At 36.6% G+C, this 12,374-nt stretch overlaps 1 protein-coding gene across 1 annotated transcript in view; it reads left to right on the forward strand.

The window, feature by feature from the left end:
* Positions 1-5,878: 5,878 nt before the first annotated feature.
* The window catches only part of LOC123238839 (phosphatidylinositol 3,4,5-trisphosphate 3-phosphatase TPTE2-like), a 90,954-nt gene continuing 84,458 nt past the window's right edge, over positions 5,879-12,374 (forward strand). The window contains exons 1-2 of the mRNA XM_044666065.1: positions 5,879-6,123; positions 6,924-7,016. Coding sequence (XP_044522000.1) covers positions 5,879-6,123; positions 6,924-7,016 — 338 coding nt within the window. The remainder of the gene's footprint in view (positions 6,124-6,923; positions 7,017-12,374) is intronic.

Genomic DNA, 12,374 nt, shown 5'->3' on the forward strand with positions numbered 1-12,374 from the left:
TAAAAAAAAAAAAAAAGAATGGGCAGATTTCTAGGAAGGAAGGAAGGAAGAATAAAGCAATCAATTTGGAAGGCCTCCAGAGGCTATATATAATCACTGGGGAGAAATAGACCACTTGAAAGAGATTTACCCCAAACAACAGACAGAACAGGGGACAGAATCAGTTGAGCACCTAAATCAGGAAGCTAAACATGAAAGAAAAGAAAATTTAGTCAATTTTTTGAACTGGCTGAGAGGCTTAGCAAACAGATACCTTAGATTGAATATGAATGATCCCACGAGGCAGGATGTTCTAAAGATCTGTTTTGTGAACAAATCACAGTCAGACATCAGTAATAAAATCCAAAGGATAAATGGGTGGGCAATTACACCCCTAGAGGAGTTCCTCCAAAAAGCAGAGATGATATATATGGAAAAAGAAGATAATAGCAATAAAGAACTGACCAGACTTTAACCCAAATTTTGAGAAAGCTTCAGGAAGAGCAGAAAAGGTTAATGCAAAATGAATATGCCAGATTGAGATGGACAGTGAGAGAAGAAACAAAAAGGGAAATGCAGAATAAGAGAGATAAATCACAGAAGATAAGAGAAATGTCTTGTCTCCAAGAGAAATCCATGTTTTCTATGGCTATAATCAGCTCTGCCACTTAAAGGGCTAGGGCCCTGAGACACTGACTTGTTGAAGCCAGAATAGCTGACAAAGGAATCAGTGAAATTTTCTGCTGAGACATGATTGGAGGATTTTTGACCACTCTGTGCCTAAAAGTGAAGGCACTGTCTTTGATAAGACTTATTTTACAAGCTTTAGAAGCTGACTGACAAAATCCCTCCTTGTTTGGGAGGGTGAAGAACATGTAAATACAGTAGGTGATCCTCAGGAACACTGATTTTGAAGCATGCTTTTAAAGTTCATGTTAACTGTTGTCTGTTTTTGTTGTTGTGACCCAGTGTACACACAAAAGGCAGATTGGGAAAAGAAACCTCGAAGTGATTTTGAAGCAAATCTGTTTCTCATTCATTATGAAAGGTGGGAGAGCAGAGAGACTAAAGAATGTGTTTGAGAGATTCAAGAATAAATGTGGATTTTTGGACTTCTTAAACTTTAAATGAAAAAGGAAATTCGCCCTCTACTCTTACTAGAGGACAAAGGCAAAAAGATTTGTTTAACATTTTTACTCTGCCCTTTTTTGACTGGCCACCAATTGGGTAAAGGGGAGATTAGAACAGAAGAAGGGAGATTTTAGGTCCCACAATTCAACTGTTTTTTTTAATGGTATTAATTTTTTTTTATTTTTTTATTTTAAATCCTTAACTTCTGTGTATTGACTTATAGGTGGAAGAGTGGTAAGGGTAGGCAATGGGGGTCAAGTGACTTGCCCAGGGTCACACAGCTGGGAAGTGGCTGAGGCCGGATTTGAACCTAGGACCTCCTGTCTCTAGGCCTGGCTCTCAATCCACTGAGCTACCCAGCTGCCCCATGGTATTAATTTTTAAGTTTGATGTATGGGATTTTGGAAAAACAAATGATTCAGAAACGTACCTGTGGAATTGTGTGAAATGACTATAAAGTGATTCAGTGTTGAAAATTGTCTATTAGGTGTATAAGATTCCAGATATTTGATTCTGTACTTAATGATGAGAGAACTGCTAGTTCTCACTGAGACTTGAAATGAACAATGGTTAGAGATTCAAATTTAAGACATACCTAAAATGTTTGTTATTTGAGTCAACTGAATTTGAGAATTGATTGATGTAATTAATAGCTAGACTGATGAAGAAGAGGGTTTTTACTTTAAAGAAGCAGATGAGAAGCAAAATCTCAACAAAAAAGTGTTGTGCTGACTGCTTAATGAATATAAGGACTTAATAAAATGAGTGTAATGTATATAAGAATTTAGTGCCAGCTAAGAAGAAGATGTGATATAATATGGAGAAAATTCTATATGATATAAATTTTGGTTTGACAAATTAGAATGTGTAAATGTTATTTCAGTATATGTGCTATTGAATTAAGCAACAAGTGAAAATGTAATGAACATTGGGGAGTGAGAAGTTTTAAATTTGGAAATTTAGAAATGAAAATGGATCCAGTTTAAGGAATTTAGAGTATTATTAAAAGAATTTCTGAATTTGTAACCAATTGGGATTTATTGTTGCCAAAATATGTACCTTGCATAAAAATTATTTTATTACTGAATGCAAATATGGATTTAAATGTAATCCATTTGCTTGTAGAATGTAATTTTGTATAAACACAATCTACTAATTTGTACTGTAAACAAAACTAATTCTTGAGGTGAATTGGATAAGACAATATGTAAAGATATGATATGTAAATTATGCATGTGAATGATGGACTTGATAAAAAGAATGATAATCAGGGCTCTTCTGAGACACCAATAGCATGGAACAGAATACTTGGTGGAGGTTAAGTTTAGTGATGGCAAAAGCCACTCATAGAAGGTGAGAGAGGACTTGGGATTAGCATATGAAAGACATTAGGTGTAGGAGACTTTAAAAGAATATGGGGTCTCTTTATGAGAACCAGAAGATAGACATGTTGTATGAACAATGTAAGTAGGTATGCGAAGTTGTCAGCAGGAATGGGTCGAGCATGATTCTACTTGAAGCATAGGCTTGAGAGGGAAAAGAATGGGAGTTTAGAGACTAGGAAGTTTAAGCAATTAACTATTTCATCTCCCCCTCTTACTGTTAGTGTAATTTATCTACAAAAATGTTGCAAATAGAAACCGCCAGGAATGTTAATATAGAAATTTTAAGGGGGTGAGGGGGGGAACTGGATACAGTATCTTTTACTACTTGTGAGAGATTGGGCCCAATAGCTTTTGGCTACTGAAGTTTAATTAATCCTAATATTACCAAGAAGGAGAGACAAGCTATTTTAATGACACTTATGATAGAGTAAGAGAAAGTATTTTGAAAGCCATTGTAAGGCAAATATAAATAAGATATAGGATAAAGAGATGCAGAATTGGCATTTACTATATGAAGAAATTAAAGAGAAGAATATTTATTTTAGATAAATTTGAAGTAAGATTTTTAGAAGCCATTAGAATAAGTAATCAAGTAAGCAGGAAGCTCTCTTTTGAAATTATGGAATTTTAAAAAGTGAAACTGGAACACTAAGAGAACAGGTTTTCTTTCAATTGTAATGAGTAAGGATTTTTGCCATTTAAGACAAAAGGTTTATGGGAATCACACCTGATATTATTGTAGACTTGGATTTCAGACTGTCTGATGATCCACCACTGAAAAGAACAAGCAGACCCTTGAAAGATAAGTGAAAGTACTGTAACAGTTGGAAAGGCAGTCTGAGGCTCAATCCAGGTGAGATCTTTCTGACTTTGGGTACTAGTGGTCCCTGAGTGAGAAACAATGATGGCATGAGCCAATGACAGCTTTGTCCTGTGCATGAAGTCAGACAGTGTTGACCCATTCATTCTGTGTCCTTGGAAGGACAATAAGGACAGTTAAAGATCTTTCCCCTTCCTTTCTTTTGTGACAAATTCTTACTATCAGCACAGGATACAAATTGTAAGATGGAAAGTTTCTATTTCCAAACAAGCAAATTGACTAGTAGAGACTGTAATTGAGATTCCATAGAAATAGGTAAAAGTAGTTATGAAAAGTTAAACTTTAGACTAAGTATTAGGGCCCAAGAATTTCAATATCTCCTAAAGAAACCTGAGGTAGAAGGATTTATTTCATAAAATGTTTGCTTTGCAAAAGAATTTTTGTCAGTAGGATGATCCCCAAAGATCCTGCAACCAACCTGGAATAGAAGGAATAGAGAATCCAGATGAAGAGGATCTCTGAAGATGAAGATGAAGAAGGTTGAATTATGCTCAAATGTTATTAACTGTTTGCATATAGGGGAAACTGACATTTGAGAAGGAGTTAATGCTGCCCCTTGGACTGATTGGTGGAACTCAATGTTCAGCAGTCATTAGATACAGATAGCTCTAACCATAATTATTACTTTTTGTGTTCTTTTGCTTATTCATTGTTTAATTACCTATTTCATTGTCCTGATTCAGAGAACTGTAGAGAATATGCATGCTGTAGTTCAAAGGTTCCCAAAATGATGATTTTGAGAAAGCAAAAAGTTTTTAACTTGAGAGTGGTAGCTGAGCCTAAAGAGGTTGCTGAAACTGATTTCATGCTTCAGCTCTTTGATGAAGGGGACCCTGAAGAGGGAGAATAATACAACTTTGAAGTAAAAATTGGTAGGATTATGTGGGTTGAAATCATGTATTATTCTCTAGCATATATCAGCTAGTATTAGTAATCTTAGATTGGCAGCTTCCCATAGAAAATTAATGCAAGTTAGGTGCCCTTCAGAAGAAAGATACCAATTTCTCCTTAAGAAGAGTAGAGAAACTCCTCTTCCAAAGCAGCATTTTATATATATACATCTTTGTCCTAATTAGCACTCTTTTCTAATGTGGCCAACCCCCCCTGGTCCCATCCTTTTCTTCTCTTTTTATTATGGATTCCTAATAGCTCTGACAGTCAGCATTCAAAAGGTTAAAGAAATTAGAAGCTGGATGGTGATGGAAAATTTCCATGAGAAACATCCTAAACTTAAGAGTTACAATCTTAACTCCTTGTCTCAAATGTTTCAGTCTAACTCTGACTCATCTTAGAAACTGAAAACTTGAGGAATGCTCCCAAGAGTTCAAGAATACTGAGAAACTTAAGGAGGGTGGGCCAAGATAAAGAAAACTATTAAAAAGATAAAGAAAACAGGTGGTGAGTGACTAAAGAGAAACATTGTGTTAATTGCCTTTAAATTCTGAGTTCACTTGTCTGCCCTTGGACATTGTTTTGAATTGACCACTCAGAACAGTGCCCCCGTCCTCTCCCTTTCTCTAATAAAAGCCGCATTTTTTTTTTTTTTTTTGCCAGCATCTTATCAAGTCTCCTGTCTACTCGTTAGAATGACTTTTTGGGTACAGACTCCTGAGATTCTACTTCACACAGTATGAAACTGCACATCTTCAGTTGGAACAAGGAACAGAGTTGAACAGTAAAAAGACTTTACCATTCTATACTGGGTCTGAAGACCATGACTTGGGAACAAATAAAGAAAGGGGCACACCATGCATTTAGTTCTTCCTACTTCACCTGGGCCTGCAGATCTGTCTCTTGTTTCTTCAGCATCTTAGTCTGAAGCCTCTCAGCTGCTTGGTTTAGTAAGTATCTGTATGAAAAGATTATCCAAAAGAAGAGAATATATTACATTCAAAAGTTTTTTATTATTGCAATTAGTATAGTTCTTTTTAAAAGGCTCTTAAAAGAATACAAAATATATGAAATAATTTATTAAGGCTGAAAAAATGTCTGTGTGTCTTCTGTGTTGAGACTGAAGATTGAACTACTTCCATCTGGCTTGATCTGACTTCCAGAGTAAGAACCTGTAGCTTGGTGTTGCCATGGTTACTAGGTTCTTTTCCAGTACTGGCCTCTTAGCTTCAGGTTTCTGGTTCTCCTTAGTGACAGAGTTTTATTTCATGCTCCTCTCTCCCAAAGCTTTCTCCTATGCTGTTTCTGGCTTCTTCTTCTCCCCAATTCTCTCCCAGGGAAGTGTCTGTCCTAGAAGAAGGGTTGATTCAGTGAGGCAGAGGGTTTTTTAGAGAAAACATGTGCATGGGAAACAAGAGGTTCTCTTTACCTCATTAGATTCACCAACCCAGTCCTGTGTACCTTGATCCCTTAGGGGCCAGCAAACATAAAGAAATTAATTTGGGGAATATGAGGGAAACTAACCTTGAACAGGAGGATGAAGGCTCAGATTAGAAGATAATCTGTTCCAAAAGTTTAAAAAGAAAAAAAAAGAAAAGATGAAAAAACCTCTATGGAAGAAAAAGAACAAGGAAAGGAAGGAGAGGATTTGAAAGATGAAGGGGTGGAGAAGGCACCTGAGCACAAGGAAGTTGAGACAACGAAAACAAAAATCCGTTTTTCAGGAGAGTCCAGAATCCCATCTGTCCTTGTACCCTCATCTAACGAAGAATTGTTGGAAAACATGCTCAGTCCCGACTATCAAAGCAAAAAGGATTCTTTCCAGAGATCATTTATTTCTGGATCTAAGTTTATCAGGTAATGCTTTGGGGGAAGCAAGGATGGGAAGGAGGAAATCCAAGGGGCAGCACAATCTTTTCTCTTACATTCGTCCTTGTCCTTTATCCTTACAATGCTTCTCAATAAATTCATCACCTACTTTGAAGATTACCAATAGTAGGTCAATAAGTGTGTAAAAACTGGGTTTAAAAAACTTTTTGTTCTGTATCTTTCCAAGTATTAAATAATTTTAAGGGCATATGTGATAGATTCATTGTGCTTGAACTATATATTTGGTAAGAAAAATTTAAAAACCATTTTCCTTTACTTTGTGAAATTCTGAAATGCTCTGAGATAAAGCATATGTATGTATTTTTCCAAACCTGAAAAAACTTGAGGTTTTGTGATTTCAATATATTTTTAAATATGTGTTTTGGAAATATTAGTTAAAATTCAATTAAGTTATGGGGCTGCAACTAGGTGGCTCAGTGGATTGACAGCCAGGCCTACAGATGGGAGGTTCGAGGATCTAATCTGGCCTCAGACACTTCCTAGTTGTGTGACCCTGGGTAAGTCACTTAGCCCCCATTGCCTAACCCTTACTGCTCTTATGCCTTGGAACCAATACTGATTCTAAGATGAAAGGTAAGGGTTTTTAAAAAATTAAGGGTCTAAGCACTTGGATAGTCCTGACAATATTCCAGGCACCATGCTAAGCTCTTTATAAATATTATCTCATTTGCGTTATGTGAAATGTTCCCTATGTCATATTTTGAATAATTTATTTTTTTGATGAAGCATAGATAGAATGTGATTATATAATTCTTTTTTTTCCTTAGATGTGAAAGAAGAAGAATTAGTTTCCTCTGGACAGAGGCGACACACTGTTTAACAACAATAAATGAATTTTTGGGAACTCTCAGATCTATTACGTAAGTAAGTGAGCTAAATGATAAACAGTTATTGATTTCCAAATACAACTCACTTTTGGAATGGAAGATTTACCTGTTTCTCTCACCTTACAAAAAAGATAGAAATTTTATGATAAAGCATATATTTCATTAATTTCTAGGAAATGTAATTTTATTGAGTCGTTTTATTGATTGAATGAATGATTATTCATCCATAACTTTGACAAACTGCTTCATGTTATCTTTTTAAATTTTATTTGTTAAATTCTGAACTTAAGTGCCCTGAAAAAAAGAGCATTTCTTTGCAAACCAGCAAAAGACAAAGATTCTGTATGAAAAAAAATGAACTGCATGTGTGCAACTCTCCTTTTGTCCATTTCAGGTAAACATGAGTTTAACTGATGCTTCATCTTTATGCCTTCCTCCATGGTAAACATTTTTCTCACATATCTGATACTATTCTATGTTATCCTAAAGGAAGTCTTAAGGAATCTGAAATCCAAACTTCAGTCCAGTTTGAGACTTGTTGGGAATAGTCCTCATTCAACAACTATTACCAGTGAAAAACTGACTTGTATTGTGAAAAAAAAAATTGCTTCCCAAAATATATAGAATTTAGATCATAAAAAATGAAAGCAGTATGGTGTGCTTCCTTTGTTCTCACTGTCCATCATATTGAAGATCAGTACCTGCTAATTTTGATCCTCTGAAGACAGAAAATGCAATCTCTTTTGAGCTTTCTTTTTACCTGCAACTCTTCCTGCCTTTGCATCCTACTACATTACTGTCAGTATAATTTTAAAAAATGATTTTAACAGTGTTAGAGTGGTCTCTTAGGGAATCCAAAAGAATTTAAGTTTGAATTCAGATAGTGATTACTTCTTGCCTAATGTAATTTTCCTTCCTTCTTTCCTTCCTTCCTTCTTCAAAAAAGTGTTTTATTAAGCCACTACGTGCTATTTGGGGATAAGGATTCCTCTCACTGCCCACAAGGAGTTTGCAATCTAATATAAATAAAATCTTTTCAAATCATTCCTAATTAATTTCCAAGCATTTCTTTCATAGCCTATTGACTGTTCCCATGGAGCAAGTTGATAGTATTACATGCTTTTGTATGATAATCTTCTTACATATTCTTATGTCCTTCACGGTCACAAAATAGTTCTCATTTTTCTAGCTAATTTTTTTAAAGGCCAGCTAAAATGAAAAGAAATATTCAGAAGACATCCTTGTGCTTCAGAGGAAATAGTAATTATATTAATTAGCATTTATATAACACTTTAAGGTTTGCAAAATGCTTTACAAATATTACAGATATTATCTCAAAGGTGGCTAGTTTGCACACTGAATAGAGCACCAGCTCCAAACTGGGGAGGTTTATTTTCTTGAATTCAAATCTGATCTCAGACATTTACTAGTTGTGTGACTCTGGACAAGTCACTTAACCCTGTTTGCATATATATAAATATATAAAAGCTCATTAGATCCTCACAATAACACTGGGAGATAGGTATGAGGAAACTGAGGCAGACAGAAGTTAAGTGACTTTCCCAGGATCACATAGCTACTAAGTGTCAGACAGGATTAGAATTCAAGTCTTCCTGGCTGTAGGTCAAGCACTCTATCCACTGCATCATCCAATAACCATTAAAAATTCATCCGATAAACATTTATTAAGCACCAACAATGTGCCAAGTACTGGAGATATAACTAACAAAAAGTCCCTGCCCTCAAGGAGCTTATAATCTAAATGGAAGAGAAAACACATAAAAGGAGGCAGGAAAGTGGAAAGAAGTGGTGGTGACTCCTCAGGGTACCTGAGGAATTTTGTTTTGTGGAATTGAATCCAGGGAGGGCAGCAGATGCAAAATGGAATAATCTGATAGTCCAGTCTCTGCCCTTTGCATTGTTGTTGTTGTTCAGATATCTCTGACTCTTCATGACACCATTTGGGATTTCCTTGGCAAAGATCCTGGAGTAGCTTGCCATTTTCTTCTGGGTTTCATTTTATGGATAAGGAAACTAAGTCAAATAGAGTTCACAATAACTAATACAATGGTACCTTGACTCATGATTTTAATTTGTTCCAGGGCCAAGCTTGTAACTCAATTTGCTCATGTGTCAAATCAAATTTCCCCATTTAAGTATGGAAATGCAATTAATCTGTTCTACCCCCCCCCAAAAAAAAACACATGAATTTTTTGTTTTACATGCTTTTAAATACAAAAATGTACTCTATAAATAACAAATATATTTATGAATAATAAGAAAGAATGTCAAGAAATAAACTTGCTTATGAAATGCTATTTACCTTCAAGTTCAGGCGAAGATGCTGGCAGAGGTTTTCATTTCATGTGCTATCACTTAACATAACTTACTTTCTACACATTGTGTAAATGGAATTAGCTCATCCTCATTCATTGTTAGACTCTAGCCATCAGAAATAATGTCACCCCACCAAACCATGGGGAGGGGAAGATGAGTTACCCACACGTGACAATAAGTAACAAATGAAGAACAAGGGGCTGCCCTTTGGGTGGTCCAAAACAGTGTGGAGGCTGCCATTTGTCCACTTGAAATTGAAGGTGGATGCAGGAAGTGATGAAAAGATGCTATCTTTTAAATATGATGGTAACTTCCAGTGGAGGGGTTGGCATTTTGAACTTGGTGTTGAAGGATCTCTGGTGAGACCTCAGTCTGCTTCCCTCTGAATTGTCACGTGGGTAAGTTAGGCTGACTCTCTCTCTTCCCTTGGCATTTCTGGAGGCTCTAGCCTCAAGGAGGCCTCTCTTGCCTCTCTAATTCTAGAAGGCCTTGTGGCTAGTAGCCTTGTTTAATTAACCTATGTGCCCCTCTGCTGGGACCTCTAAATTCTCATCCGGTCTGGACCTCTAGTCCGGGCCAGAGTTTCTCTCTCTCTATTTCCCTACCTTCAACCTTCCTAATTGTAAATAAACTTCCATAAAAGCCATCCTGACTTGGGTCTATTTTAATTTGGAATCAAGTTGATCTGGTTCCTGGCGACCGTACCTTAAATATCTAGTTTCCCCTCTTACAACATGTAATGCTACATTTAAATGCAAAATTGACCTTACACATTACTTATGATATGTAACTTTATTGCTAAATTTAGTTGCTTTTTTAAAATTTACTTAATTATCATCATTTTCTTCATTGAATTTTGGCTGTTCTGCCATACTTTCCTTGATTTCACTTAAGAGGCCGTTTCAACAAAAACCTTTCCATGGAAGTTTGTTTCTTCCTCCCTTTCAAAACGTTTTGATAATGTGTGAAACAAGTGTCATCGCACAGCTCCAAAGCATGACCTTTTGCAACTTTTTCTGTGTGTGTCTTTCCAATAAACTGTTTAATTTTTTCCCAAATCCTCAACATTTCCTTAAACTCTCTTGTACTGATTACCTCATCCACCTTGGGCTCCTCCCATGGGCAGAAGCTCGTGATTCAAATATCTGCTTGTGACTTAAAGCGAAAAAACCTGATCATGACTGCGCGTATTTCAAATTGCTTGTGACTTAAGGTGCTCAACAATCAAGATACCTCTGTGTCTGAGGCCAGATTTGAACTTATGAAGAGGAGACTCCAGGCCTGACTTCAATTCACCTAGCTGCTTCTTCTCAAGACATCTCTACTTCAGTTGCAAGCTCCTATGGAAATTTAGCATTAATGCGTATCCCTTTTTTTGGTACCCCAAGACAATCTTTAGATTTTAAAGGGAGAGAAATTTAATCTCAAGATTAAAACTATATGTTTTGCATGATAATAGATGTATAATACACATCTAATTGCTTACCATCTTGTAGAGGGGGGAAGGAAGGGAGGAAGGGAGACAATTTGATCTTATTATTTTGGAAAACCAATGTTGAAAATTGTTATTACATCTAATTGGGAAAATAGAATATCTTAGAATAAAAATAAGAAAAAATAAAGATTAAAGCTAAGATGTGCTTCTACCTCACTTTGTTGAATGGAAGTGGAGACAAATCCTTTGTTTAGCTGTAAACAAACCTCTTGGATAGTGAAGCAAGTAAGTAAGCTAGGTAAAGTCAGGCAGAGAAAAGTCAGCTATGTGGCCATTTGTATGAAGTAATTATTTAGGGGACTAATGTGTGGAACACAGGCGTTACAGAGTTAATGTGGCATATCTGACAGCCTCATGCCTGGGTCCCTGGTATCCCAGCATCAACATGCCAGAGTCAGCCCAAAGTCACCAAGGAGGGAGGAGCTATAGGTTTTAAAAGCTAGTGGGAGAAGGAGAGAGGTCACTTTGCTTCTGCTCTGCAAATAATTCTCTTCCTGGGATGTCACCTTGCTCTTTCTCCTACCTCATTTTATCTCTTGATCTCTGACAAGTGGTGAGCAGGCTGCAGTGGAGGATTAGATCTTTCCCTAAAGTTAGAAAGGCTGAAAACCCTCTTTCTATTTCTCTTCACTAATAAATGCTTATAAATCTAGTAATAAGCCTCCAGATCAATTTTTATTTACAGTACCTTCTAAAGTCTGTCAAGTGATGTCTAGAAACTTGCCTCTTGTCCGGAGTGAGGTTGGAGTCCTCCAGTCAAAGTGACTTGGGAAAAGGGATGTCACAAAGAGCATAAATTGGAGGAGAGGAAAGGAAGGCCTTTTCTTGGTGGAATTCTGGACTGAGTGGGTATGCTCTCTGGCTCAGGTTTGGGGCTTGCTTGCAACACTTGGGGAGAAAAGCTGCTAAGGTAGCTGTCAGCTACATGTGGCTGGTGCCTTTTCTTTCTCTGGCTGGCTTTTTATTATTTAATAAATAATTATAAATTAAGATTTTTTTCCAGTGAATTTTAATCATAATGTGCTCTTCCAAGTCATTAAGATTTATAATGTTAGAGTTCCAGTTATTAGAAATAAGGAGACAGAAGTGAGTTATTTTGTAGAGGGAGGATTGATAAGACATGGAAACTGCTTGAATACAGGAACTACAGAAAAGGGAACAATCTGGGATGACTCTTACAGTTATAAATCTAGGTTCCTGGGAAGATGGTTTGAGATGCCAAAGGAAGTGTCCATTTGTAATCATGTGAATTGTCCATATCTCTTCTTTGCAGAGAATAAAGGCCATTTTTTAATAATGCAAAATATTTGGGATATTATCAATCAAATAGTGGGTAGCTGAGTGGATCAGTGGATTGAGAGCTAGGCCTAGAGTCAGGAGGTTCTAGGTTCAAATTTGGACTCAGACACTTCCTAGCTGCGTGACCCTGGGCAAGTCACTTAACCCCCATTGCCTAGCCCGGTGATGGCAAACCTATGACACCCGCGTCAGCACTGACATGCATAGCCATTTTTGATGACATGCGGCCACATGCAGAGAAATAATGGGGCTGCATGTTG

Source organism: Gracilinanus agilis, chromosome 3 (assembly GCF_016433145.1).
Source record: "Gracilinanus agilis isolate LMUSP501 chromosome 3, AgileGrace, whole genome shotgun sequence".
In the NCBI taxonomy this organism is placed as follows: domain Eukaryota; kingdom Metazoa; phylum Chordata; class Mammalia; order Didelphimorphia; family Didelphidae; genus Gracilinanus; species Gracilinanus agilis.